Here is a 14,073-nt window from a genome sequence, read left to right as displayed (position 1 = left end):
AGCAAAACTGAGTTTATGTGAACCTAGAACTGTCATAGGACTGCTCTGCTCAGTAACTTCAATTCTCTCACTTTTATGTTATGCTCCCCCTTATTCTCACTAAACAACCGAGTTGCTTCTGACTTTGCTGGTTAGTTTGGGTTTGGTCGTCTGGATCATAGAGCATGACAGAAACCAAATCATCACTATACTTTGTTTAGACCAGAAATAGATCAACAAAGATAATACATACAAAGGGTTAATATATAATAAGAGTAAAAAACTGTCGACCAACAAACATAATACATACAAAGGGTTAATAAATACAAAGGGTTAATGTGTGTCTTTAGCCCTTTTACTTGTGATCTCCTCCAAACCGCCTCTTCAAGATCAAATCGTACCACCCTTCCAACCAATGAATAGACAGACACTTCCAACCATGGCACCCTTTCTAACTGATGGTTGGAAATAACTAACTTAATAACGATACTTAGGAAGTTAGGATACACTAATGATATATTAATTAAATAATAGCATATAATATTAATACTACTTATATATATGAGTCTCTAGATTATATTTCAGCAAATGATTGAAGGAGAGGATCATTTAGGTCTGATGATAGAGGTTCATTTGCAATGCCCAAATCCTTGTTCATATCCTCATCTAACTTGTTCTTCTCCTTAGCCTGCCCCCACATCACGGTATAAAACCCAACCGCACCTATCACTGTTCCAATGGCACTGTTCATATCAATTCAAGAATCAAATGAATTTCGTTTACAATGAGACGAATATGAAGCATAATCCAAGATTAAAGGGTTATTTGGATGTCTGGTTGTGATTATGATCATTAAAATTTTCAGATTAATGCAAACTTGCATAGTATCCTTCTGGTTATGACTTCTGATTTACAAATCCAAATACTCCTATCAATTTCGATTTTAATGATGGAAAGATGACCATTTACCTTCCTAAATAAAGTGAGTCACCCAGAAATGTGACACCCAAGATTTAACCGATAACTATGGAGAGTGGCGAAAACACGGCCACAAAAACTGGACCCTTCTTCTCCAAGCACCAAGTCAGAGCACTAATGCGAAAAACAATGGAAAATACCGCCTTCAAATAGAGCATGTCAATCAGGGAACACGAAACTATGGAAACTAGTTTAGTGTAGTTTACATGACTTACCCCAAAAATGATAGCAATCATCCCAATTCCGGGTTGCACCACCCAAGCATTTGGATTTGGTTCTAGGAATGGAGATATAGCTATGCATTGCAATGTCCCAAAGAGGCAGATGAAAAACAAAATGGAGAATTGATCTGGAAACTCTTTAGCTGTTGCAGACTAATACATAAATCAAAAAATTAAAAGTTAAAATATTAAAAAAACATATGTAATCTGTGGGGAGATCTTACTTGTAAAATGGACCATATGCAACCAGATATTGCAGCGAGAAAAATAATAAGTCCTCCAAATTCCCAATTGGACGGCTGTGACGAATGAAGTAGATTGTGTGAATCATGAGTCGTAAAAATTTCCAGGCCTTGATAGAACGTGAACACCATTGCTCCAGATACTGCCATTATGGTACCCAATAATTTTGCTGCACTGCTTGGGCTTTGCATTTCTAGTTTCTCCATCCTAAAACACACAATTTGTTGTACTTTATAGTTTTTATATCAAAATTTGTCAGTCAATGCATAAAACCAGCACTATGAATTAGATAAAATAGTACTTTTATAGAAACAATGTTAGTTTACGATTTTCTAAATCAAATCTGATGATGTAAATGAATCCAAGTGCATCGATATGTGAGTATTAATTAATTATAGTGCATTTTTAGCTACTATCGCCATCTTCTTTTTAAAATAAAAAGAGGGGGGGGGGGGTGTTCATTACCTGAAAATGACTGCAAGCACGAATGTTATTGCAGGACTCGTGTTCGAGATGGCACTTGCCATGGTCGGGGTGCTGTAGGATACACCTACATAAAGAAGTACCTGGAAAAGACAAATCCTACAAACAACACATACATGTAATGTTTGTTAAAAATAAAAAGGATAAATTTTTAAAAGCATCAAACTATTGGAAAAGTTACATTTCTTTGATTTTCAAATGCACAAACTTGTAGATCTTTTGGCCATTCAAAGGTCACTATTAGGTTACAAAGCTAAAAAGCTAATAATAGTTAATAACTTTGAATTAAAGGGTGGGGCACCTAGCTATATTAAGGTGTGTAAAACGGATGTTTTGGGTGATTGGTAACACCTAATATCATGTTCGCCCATACTTGTGAAAGTTTTTAAAACTAATCCCATACCCAGTCTGGTTCATGTTCAAGTTCCCGATTATGACATTCAATCATATATGATACAAGTTCAAGTGTGTGTGTGTGTATGCAAATATATACATAGGAAATGAATCTGGCGAGAACAAATCAACCATGTAATTGACATACTCATTCATGAACCATTGTGTTGCTTCAACGATATGTTGTTATGGCTTGAATATATTGGATACAGTTTTATAACTGAAACATACATGCTGGTTTTTGATGTTTTTTAATTTTTGAATTATCTGATTGAGATTTGAAGTGTCTATCAAAATACTTCAATCTCTCATGGTGGCCCTATTCATAAAGATCATCCAATAAACTGCATACTATATAACCTACAAAATGTAACCAAATGTATACTTAATTTTATTTAGAACGGTTAACTCACACACTCTCTAAACCAAATTCCTGAACATCACAATGGGTCAAGTGCTTACCCTAGAAGTCCCAGAATGAAGAATCTGAACAGAATATGGAATGTGAGCCGAGGACGGTCAACGTTTCTGCACAAGTTGAAAGTATCATAATATATGATTTGAATATATTTTTTTTCTCGGATAACAAAAGAAACAGACATAACACGAACCTGCAGACATGAACGATGAAAAATGGAAGAAAAATTAATATTGCAAAAAAGTTATGGTAAACGACATAGACAATGCTGCCCAAGCCACCATTCATAGCAGCTTTGACTATTGTCAGTGTACTCATATCCAAACATGTTGTCATAAGCATAGCAACAATTGGGAGCACCTCGTTCGTGATCCATAACCATGTCTCATCACTTCTTCTTCTTGCCATATCTCGAACACAGAATCCAGCATCTTTATGGAAGGAAGTATATATGCATCAGATTGGGATCTTTTCAAATTATCTCGTTAATCTCGTTTCCCAGGAAAATGGTATAGTTTATTGATAAAATATTGAAAAACTCAAGTTAATTAATAAACATTTTGTTCATATCAACGTGATTCATTACAAAATAAACAAAAGCCATGTTGCACATTTTTTAATTGTTATTTATTTTATTAATCATGTATAATATTATTAAACACTTGTCATTTGAATTTTCAACAATTTCAAGAATGGACTTTTAGAGGGGTTCCTTTAAACTAATATCCATAGAATTAGGTGAGCCTATAGGAATAACGATTTTTATTAAACTATATTAGGAAAGCATTATCGGAGTTGTAAATTTTGTCAACAAAACAAAGGTTATAATGATTCTAATGACTCAGTGTTTGAGCATGAACATGAACTTATACGCGTAAACAGCAAGAGGCCGAGATGTCTAGACATGGAATTTTGCCTCTTAAAATATTAAGGGAACAAATCTTATATTGACTACATATGATCCTATTTACACTTAAGATCCACTCCCCAACGATGGTCCTTATGACTGCCTGATTAAAGAACAACGTTAAACCACGTCAAGTAGTGATACCCATAAAATTGAGTTCAGGTATTCACATTAGGTGTGAGGATACTATTGAAAGAACCAATTTTCAAAATCTAGTCGTGATAGCTATCCAGGAAGTAATTTTGAAATGGGTCACATAAAATATGTATCTCAATAAACATCTATATTCTTCGTTACAACTTTTGCCTATTTCATCTCATAAAAATAACTTTACTAGAAAACAGCCCACGCTTTTACGAAAATTTCCTATGACAAGTAATCCCACTGTGGGGCATTTTTTTTGTTTTGTTTAAGCTTATGTATTTGATAGTTCATCTATGTAATGTTACACCTTTTTTAGCTTTCGTTTAACTCTTGTATTGGGCACGAGGCCACCTTGTTTTGTAAGCCCAATGGGCAAACCCAATTGGGCCCATTAATAGAGAACCCTAGAAGGAATGGGTTCCCTACAAAATGGGTATCCATTCCTCCTTGGACATCTTTTGAGCATTTGCAAACTTCATCTTTTATTCTTCTATTTTTCTATCAGTTTTGCATCACTCGATTCGAGATCCAAGTGTTAGTGGTGATTTCAGCTCACCATTGGCATGAATTGATCCGAAACAAGTTGTGAGATTCATTCTGGGAACCTACACCCACCATATTTTAAACAAATTTCTAACAAAAAGAATTAGATCTAATTTTGCTACGGTTTGCAACACAAAAAGACATTACGTTTTTTCGTTGGAACATAGTTGCTAATTTTTGTACTTTGCAACACAAGTTTTCAACAAATCCACATTCCGACCATCAGAGTCTCCAATATGATTGAAAACACACATTTGTGGCAAAGTTATGACCAAAAGAAACTACACAAAGAAAAGACACTTCCAACCATGACACCCTTTTAAACTAATGATTAGAAATAGCTAACTTTATAATGACACTTAAGAATTAGGATATACCAATGATATGTGAAATAATAACATCTCTACTGTATATAACATACGAGTTATGGGCAAAATTAAGATTAAGATTTTAAGAGATTTACAATTTCTAAAACACATGGTACAAGCCTAGAGAGGAACATAATAGTATTTCTAACTTAAAAATCACGTGTCTTTGAAATTGATTGAAAAATAGTTTCAGTTTTTACCTTTTAACTTTAGTTATATTTTGTTAATTTTAAAAACTTTTAATGTTTGCCCCCTCATCTTTAAACTTCAATTTGACAACTTTATATTCTTTTTTATTTTCATCTTTATTTGTAAACATATTATTTCATAAAAAAAAAAGAAAGTTCTCATTGCGACAAGCTCATTTTTTTAGACGTTTCGATATAAAAAGTTTTTAAAACCGATGTGTGAATTATAATTTACAAGCCAATAAAGCATAAAGTACAAATCAATAATAATATATGTAAATCATCCCTACAATTTCTCACTCAATATTTTATTTTGGAAAATCAGAATTTAAATGTAATTATCTATATTGTAAACCTGTTCCCTCCAACTCTATAGTTACATCGGTTTCTCCTCCTCAAATCAAATCAACAGGTATCTTTCCCTCCCTTGCTGTCGTCTTTTTATAGGAATTTTGCATAATACATCCTGCAGCTTTCAATAATCAGCTTATTAGGTTTGTCTGTGCGTTCGACAATTGTTATAGTAATGCTCTCTTATCAATGGTTATAAACGAAACACAATCATGGCCTACCAACTGTTGTTACTTGTTCCTGTATAATCGGTAACATTCATTATTTAAATTGTTCAATTGATTCAAATCTTACAAAATTTATGTTTCTTAAGTTATATAATGCACAGATTTACAAGATTCTTCTAAAGTGGGAATACCATCCAAATCAAGTCGATTCACTCCAATGTTTCAAAGGTAAACTATAAAATTTAATATATTCAATTATACATCCTATTTTATATTTAGCATCTAAATTATTAGTTCCATTTACACCATGACTATAGGTGAGTTCACTTTTAACATGAATTCATGTAACAGAAGAAAATATGAATTTACCATTACCCGCTTCCGCCCCAATAATAAGTGAAAGCGTGGGCCCAGCCAAACAAAACGAGTCATAAGTTGAACCTACCTTTGGTGGGATTAAGAGATTTCTTGATACAACTGCAGATGAAGGATTGACTATAATTCAGTCTCCTAGGGTCAGAAACAATATGCCAAACATTTATTGCTTTTTATTTATCAACAATTTAATTTAGCTTTATTTTTAAAATTTTGCAACTAAATTTCCTATGTGCAATGCAGGTTGGAAGATCACAGACCATTAATGGGGTAAAGAGCACCTCCACCATGCAAAGAGGTAACCACCATAAATGCTTCTAAATATCAATATAAATTTGATAACAGTTACGGATCTCTTTGATAGAATTAGGGGTGTAAACTGTAAATGACTCAAGTCGAGCCCAACCTCGCCCAAGCTCGAGGTCGGCTCGTTTAAACTTACGAGACCTCATGCGCGACTTGTTTCAAGCCTTTTGTTTTCTAAAGCTCGAGCTTGATTCGTGAGTAGCCTTTTCAAGCTTAAGCTTGATGCATTTGCTATGTATTAATAAAAGGATGAGGTTATCTTTTTGTTGAATTTTTTTTTTATTTTTTTAGCTCTTTTTTTTTTAATCTATTTGTGTATTTCTGGTCTTGATTAATACATATTTAAGGAATGGGTGACGACATATTGAGAAACCAAATACTCCATCATTTCTAAAGCCTGCAACAACGACATTATCGCCATAATTAAAAGGGAGTGGCGTACCATTTTTTGTTATTATATTTATATGCTTCTAATACTGTTTGTTTGCATTTGTATGGATATTTGGTTGCTTATTTTCAAGATACTTCTACCAATGCATCAAAGAAAAGATACTGAAAAAGAGAGAAAAAAATATACCTCTCCACAAGTTTCCTTTATCTGACAGGTCTGTTTTTTTAAATATAAATACACACATGCTATTAATTAATGGCTTAACGATGATGAATTGCTGACAGCATGGAGAGATGCTCGGACAGGGTTTCCTTGGTTCAATGTCATCATGCTCCAGATAATGAATACGTGTATCACTTTCTCTTAATTTAACTCCTGTTAAATTTTTAATTTCAATTTGTTTTTAGTAGTTTTTCATTTGAAAATAGGGCCAGTTATAGAGTTTTAGTTAACAAAAAAAAGTTACGGTTGCAGTATTTTTTGACATATTTCAGCTCGTTTGATCTTTTGCTTTTTAACAGTTTTTCTGTTTGATCCATTCAGACAAAAGTAATTCAGAACAACTCGTTTGATATATTTTTGTTGATCCAATCGTATGTTCATTATGTTCTTTGTTTAGTCTCCTCTTAATTTTTCTCATGATTTCAGCTTACATTATGTCTGCTTAAGACGTCGGAAGGCCATCCTATGGTGAGTTGACCTCATATATGATTTGATTTAGTTTTGGTTGTGATTGTCCTTCGTTGTGAAACCCTAAATTTGACTTATGCGGTTCTGACGAGTATCCACTAACACGTGAGGTTATGTTTTTAGTTTTCTAAACTAGAGGCAGCAAAAGGGGCGGTTCTGGGTGGTTAAATTGGGTGCTTTCCTAAAACGTGCGAATGCAGGTCAGGTTGACTCGATTCACATTTTCATCTATTAAAAAATATATGTATGTATATATTTTTAAATAACAGGTTGATTATGGTTACAGAGGTTATATCTATACAATGATAAGCGGTTCTGTGGGTCAAAAGAGGTCGGGATGAAAAGTTTTGACATGCAGTTTACTGTTCTTGGATTCAATGGAAACCAAGATGATGATGGCAAGTCAATACCAAGCACACATATTATTTTTTATTAGTTTGATGATGATTATTTACATGTAAACGATGATGTTGGAGAGATTGATTTGTGTATGATGAAAGTCAACTTTAAAGATTAATGGTGTGTACAGTTTCTTTTTATGGAGTGTGATCAATACTAAATTCACATGACCTTAGTTTTTGTAGTTAAGACTATGTTGCAATCTGGCACTAATGTCACACTTTAGGAGTATTAGTAAAGTTAAGCAATTGCTTTGATATACCTATTGACTTTTGCTGATCATTTGTAAGCATTAAGCAAGAAGTGATCAAGTATATAACATTCATTTGAAATATGTTTGAATGTTATCTTTAATCTTACAATTACAATCCTGTTTTTAAAGTCAAGAGAAAGAGTTTGGTTGAGTACATAAAAATACAAACGAAAATTATTATTTTTAAGCCAAAAAAATTATTAAATAAGTTTTATAGCATACAAGCTAGAACTTTAATTTCAAACTTTTGTAAAATATTATACAAATATAAAAACCAATAAAAAATGAGTACCGCGTTGCAAATTGTCGACCCCGACATATCGCGCGGGTTTTCTACTAGTATAATACAATGAGTCAAGTTATAATAGGAAGCTAGTTTTTTCTAGGAAGCCTAATAAAGCTTTGTAGCTGTTAGATTTAATAATGGATTGCTATGATTAATCGGGTGGAATTCATCAAAATTAAAAAGGATTGGTGGGTTTTAAGGTATTAACCGTATTATGGTCCATGCAAGAGAAAAGTTTCTCTCTCCTCTATTCCTCATTTTATTTAAACATTAATAACTATTTAATATGTCATTATTTTCTAAAAGAGGCATTTACATATGCACTTCATTAACTTCTCTTGTTACATATTTCTTCAATGCTAAACCTTAAATTACATATTTTCCCTCCCTAAACCACATATATTACATATTTCCCCATTTCATTTAAGTTAACTAACTAAATAACCATTTTACCCTTAATGAACTAATTTACATACACTACTAGAAAAAAGACTTTTAATGACACTCGCACTATGACACACATGATTTAATGACTTGCAAAAGTGTAAAGAAGTCATAATTTTTAAAATTTGAAAGATTTATTGCATATTTGTGTGTCATGAATTTAGTGTCATAACTAAAAAAAATAAAAAATGTGTGTCAAAACAAATCCCTAACATATGTTACCCTTCTCCCAGCCATTTCCCATCACCACACCCAAATCTCCAAACCCTGCTCGCAGCGCTCATCACCACCAAACCCTCTTTCTCTTCGGTATTCATAGCCGCTCTGTTCGTCTCTTTCAACATCACCGACATCGTATCTGGCGTCTTCATGTCCATCAATCGCATAGGCAGACACCAGTAGGTTCGATTTCAGGTACATATATGTGTTTTGGTTATTCGATGTTTTTATGCCTATGCTTTTAATTTTAGTTTGTTTATTGTTGTTTCGGAGCTTTGATTGGCTTTTGAGGCTGAATGTTCATTGATTACACACAATTGTTTTAGAATTTGAGATATGATGTCATTTGAATGATGTAAATTTAGGGGTTTTTTTTTGCTTTGTTTATTATGCTATATTTAAAGTGAATTTAGCTGTAACTATGTTTGTCTCTTTACCTCTTGCTGCTAATTTCTAAACTAAAACCCTTAAATTTGATTTTACTATAATCTATGTTGATTGGAATTAATTAGGGGTATTTTTTTGTGGTTTTGGGGCAGTGTAGTTTATACACCTCAACAACCTTGACTACTTTTGTGTTTTGTACCCTTGGTATGAATCTCAATTTGTTCTGCAGTTTAGATTGTAGACGTATTAGGGTTTATAATTTAATCATGTGCCTCATTTGTAACAAGTTAGGGTTTATGTATATGAAAAAGGAGAATTGAATTTTGAGGTGTGTTCTGTTTTGCGTTCTCATTTAGTGTAGCGTGGATATTCTTTTCATTATTAGGTGGAAAAATTCTATGTTTTAATTTCAGGACACAGACTATGGGTGAAGGAAATAGAAGAATTGATCTAGAAGAAGGTGCAGGACAAGAGGTGTAAAGGATGCAGGTGGAAACTGGAACATACTTCCATTATTGGTATAATGGATTAATGAATGAATCTAAGAAGGTGATAAGCAAAGGTAGCATGTGCAAGTGAAAAAACAATGTCAAATAATCTATTAATAGAAGTCCAGGTTGCAAACGCCCGCTCGCAAGCCAGTTGAGGTTGGCTCGTGTAAAAGCTCTATCGAGCCGACCTTAAACAAGCCCGAACTCGAGCCTAAAAAACTTGTTTAATAAGCAAGCTCGAGCTTCACTTAACGAGCTCGAGCCAGCTCGTGACCCTAAACAACTTTTCCAAATATATAATCCAGGCTTTTTATTAACTATTTTTATACAATTAGCATTTGGTTTTTTCCAAGGTTACTCAAACGAAAGTTGTAAAGGCAGATGCATATGCAGCAGGTTTGTACACTTTCATCTTTAAACTTCCCTATTTTATGCAGTAAGCTATGTACCGGTAAGCAGTAAGTTGTGTACTGATAAGCAGTAAGCTGTGTTTTCGTGGCCCCACTAGCTACGCAAGTATTGGCAGGGCCCGGAGTTTTCCTTAATGTTTTTCTCCTTTTTATTTTTCTCTGGATTATGCAGAAAGGAAGGTGTCAAAAGTACACTTGGTTCATTAGCTTGTTGTTACTAGGTGTGGTGGTGAAGAAACACTAACCGGACCCCGGGCAGATTACGGATAACCTGGGGGTTAGATAGATGTTTCCCACGAGGGGTTAGACCCGGTAAAGATGGTTCTTCTGATAACCTGCAAAACAGACACCGTGAGCTTGTCACTGAGAAGGGGGGGGGTTCCTCCTTGTGACCACCCTCCGGCGTGAGAATCAGACTAGATTGCTCTTTAAATATAAATGTATATTAAGAGATTGCTAGAGCAGATATCAGGTATAATATGATGATAATGTGATAAGATATGATAAGATGAGATGATCATACCATTTGGGGTATTTATAGCCGAAGGTAGGTTTCCAAGGAGGTGTGGCCGGCTGAATAGTATTCCTGTTCCACCAACTGTGGCCTACGCACGTGCCCTGCTGGTAGTTGGTGGGTAGGCAGCGGCTGACAGTGACCAGGCCTGCTGTGTACTATTCCTTTTCCACCAATTGCTGGCTATGCACGTGGTATGACAGGAGTTGGTGAGTAGGCAGCGGCTAATAGTGACATACAGTACAGGAGCATGCTGCTCGCCATACTGTTGTCAATAAGCTGTCGTATCTTTAGTCAGATCTTTTGCCCATACCTCGTCAGGTACAGTACAGAAGATCTTCCCGTATCGTACGGACTGGCTTAGTTGGGCGGAAGTATTCCCCCTCCCGCCCTTGTGCGGGATTGTTCCCGGCTTTGCTCATTCCTTCAGGTGACACTGAATGATTGAGAGCTAAGTGCCTTGTGCGTGTAGCCTTGCTGCGCGGGTGGCCTTCCCTGATGGCTTGTATCCGCAACTGCGGGAACAGGCAGAGTCCTTCACCATTGGGAGGCATTTCCTGCGGGAACAGCTTGCGTACTGCGCGTAAGGACGTCACGTCTCTGAGCATGGTGGGTCCTGCGGATCCAGTTGGTTTCTGCGCAGACGTCTCTCTTCAAGGTGAGTCTTGCGGGTCCAACTGGGCTCTGCTGGGACCTACCTCTTCAAGTCCCCCCAGTCCAATGTTCTTCTCATGAATGTTTAATAAAGTGAGGTGAACTTTTGGACTTAAGCAAAGGGTTTTGAAAAGGGTTTTTTAAGGTTTTCCATGGGGATTCTTCCCGCGGAAGTCCTTGTCACTTGCAGAAATTCCCGACTTTCCTGCTTGATCTTTGGGTATGATGCGGGTAGGTCTGTAACCTCTTCGCAAGTCAGGAGCGTTGAGTCCTACTTGTGTGGATTCTCCATGAGGTTTTGGTAGTTTTGAACATAGTGATCAATTATGTTAAAACCACCAATTCCATCCTGGAGCTTCAAACAATGTAGTTCTCGACGTTCCCGCTATGCGGGAATGTTATTTCCGTTTCCGCAAGCATTGCCCAGAAGATCCTTCTTGGTTTCAATTCCCTGCGGAGCGCTAGGTATGTGAAGGGTTTTGCCTTAACACTGTACCCGCGCTCGTCTTACGGTTACTTTACTTCCAAGGTATTCCTGGCGTCAATTCCCTGCGGGTGCTAGGTATGTGAAGGGTTTTGCCTTAACACTGTACCCGCACCCGTCTTATAGTTACTTGGTTGCCGAGGTATTCTTGGCTTCAATTCCCTGCGGGTACTAGGTTTGTGAAGGGTTTTGCCTTTACACTGTACCCGCACCCGTCTTATGGTTACTTGGTTGCCAAGGTATTCTTGGCTTCAATTCCCTGCAGGTGCTAAGTTTGTGAAGGGTTTTGCCTTAACACTGTACCCGCACCCGTCTTATGGTTACTTGGTTGCCAAGGTAAGGGGTATTTTCCCGCTTACTTTTGAATCTTTTTGAATGTTTTTTTTTTGAAATTCGAAGAGTTGGTGAAAGAATAAGAACAGTCCAAACCTCTGAAACGTCGTGCGACGGTTTCTTCTGACTGTGTCAGAACGTGCAGGAAGTTATGGTGACGTGACAGTACATGGTCATTCCAGACGCTTTTTCAGGCGCGTGGGCGCGATTTTTCGGGCGCGTGGCCGCGAAATTAATGGTACGCGTCCTTCCAACAGCTGTTGCCAGCTTGCTTTTTGCCACGTGTCATAGTTTCATTGCACCTTCGATTTTTCTCTCTTCCGCATTAAATTCATCGCATTAATTGCGATTAGTATATAAAGGGGGAGAGGGTTCTTTGTAATCCACACTTTCACTCTTCTCTTCATCTTCAAAACGATTTCCGGCGAATACTCATCTTTTCAGTCGAGCATTCCCTTGAAATCGTTTTCTTCTTTCATCTGCAAGATGTCTTCACGTGATCTCGAATCTACAGCCGATGACAAGAGTACTGCTGGCGAGTGCCAGTGTGCTCTGCCTGTCGATTTGTATCAGTACATCGTCAGGAAGTTCATGCTCGAGTCTCTCGAGCCTGAGTTTCCTGAACCCCACCAGACGGTGTATGATGCCCCCAGAGGCAAGATCGGGGTTTATGCTGCATTCTTTGTCTATGGGAATCTTAGGTTCCCATTGACAAAGTTTGTTTACCGTGTCCTGGAGAGGCACGGTGTGCACCTGACCGAGGTTCACCCGATGGCGATTGCGAAGATTCGCCACTTCGAGTGGGTATGCCGGATTCTGGGCATTGAGCCCTATGTCGACCGCCTGATGACCTTCTACACTTGGAGGTGCATCCAGGGGTGGTATACCCTGATAACCCGGATTAAGGGTTTGAAGATTTGCGCAACCGAGCGCAATCTTCTATATTTCCGCTCGCGCCATCCCCCTTGCCATGAAATTCAAGAATGGGCAAGCACTTCCCAGCCTTCACGCCTCCAACTACCAGGAGGCGGAATGGTTTTCGAAGATATCCCGAGTCCAATCTCCGGTTTACCGGTTTGCGGAGTCCGGGATGGTGATGCTGGGGATGAGCCGGGTGTGGAAGGATGCGGATGCGCAAAAGATCCCAATCGTCCTTGAATACGGTTCGAACTCTGTTCCTTACGGTATGCTCTGTTTCTTTTTGTTAATTTAGAATTTCTTCTAACTTCTTTCCTGTTTATTTCAGAGGGGAACGACTTGCAGTCGCTCATGTACCCGCGGGAGGCTGACGGTCCCGCTCGGATGGGTACTCGCGCTCTAGACGAGAACGAGTTGCCCATCCTAGAACAAACGGCGGATCGGTTCGTGGAGGTCTACCCGCTAGGCCACGAGATCCTTAGCGCCAGGCGGCCAGGTAAGGCGCTATTCGACCCTCGACCCCTCAATGTTGAAACCTCTGCTGGAATTCCTCTAATCGTATGTTCTGATGAGGAATCCACAGATGGTCCTCCGTTGGTGCGGAAGAAGAAGGCTGCCGGCGGGAAGGGGAAGGAGAAGGTGGCCTCCACTGCCGATCCGGTGCCTCGGTCTGATTCGGAGACCGAGAGCGAAGAGGTGGCGGGGAATCCCGGTGGTGATAAGACCATTCCGGAGGCTGTGACAACTGTCACCGGAGAGCCCAGGATGACAATGGTGAGCGGCGTGAAGAGGCCAGCTCCATTGGGTTCATCCCCGCCTGTCCGTACATTTAGGCTCAAGAAAACCCGTAAGTACAAACTTCCTTTATCTTTAACTTCATAGCTTAATATCATTAACACTTATCTTCTTTGTGCAGGCGTGGATGTTGACGCATTCCAGGGTGGAGCGCAGAGGAGTACCTCCCCGCCAATGACGGTAGCCCGGTCAGCCTACCTGAGGCGACGACCCAGGCGGCTGCGCCTGCGCCTGCTTCCACTGGTTCAGTTGCTCACTCCGTTGAGCCGACTGTTCCAGCTGTGATGACGTCACCGCCGGCTGTCAGTGCCATTTTTACCACATCTTTCACTGAGCCGGCG

At 38.1% G+C, this 14,073-nt stretch overlaps 1 protein-coding gene across 1 annotated transcript; it reads right to left on the bottom strand.

Moving 5' to 3' along the window:
* Positions 1 to 515: 515 nt before the first annotated feature.
* Positions 516 to 3,123, bottom strand: LOC143570419 (WAT1-related protein At5g40240-like). The gene is made up of 5 exons (XM_077056077.1): positions 2,909 to 3,123; positions 2,760 to 2,825; positions 1,887 to 2,003; positions 1,403 to 1,628; positions 516 to 1,331 (listed from the first exon to the last, which is right to left on the bottom strand). The coding sequence occupies exons 1-5, from the start codon at positions 3,121 to 3,123 to the stop codon at positions 993 to 995; spliced, it is 963 nt and encodes a 320-aa protein (XP_076912192.1). The 3' UTR covers positions 516 to 992.
* Positions 3,124 to 14,073: the final 10,950 nt, after the last annotated feature.

Source organism: Bidens hawaiensis, unplaced genomic scaffold (assembly GCF_021521415.1).
Source record: "Bidens hawaiensis isolate Kalapana, Puna unplaced genomic scaffold, B.hawaiensis_p1.1 tig00024982_1, whole genome shotgun sequence".
Classification (NCBI taxonomy): domain Eukaryota; kingdom Viridiplantae; phylum Streptophyta; class Magnoliopsida; order Asterales; family Asteraceae; genus Bidens; species Bidens hawaiensis.
The sequence above is the reverse complement of the archived record's forward strand: the minus strand, read 5'-3'. Positions and strand labels throughout refer to the sequence as shown.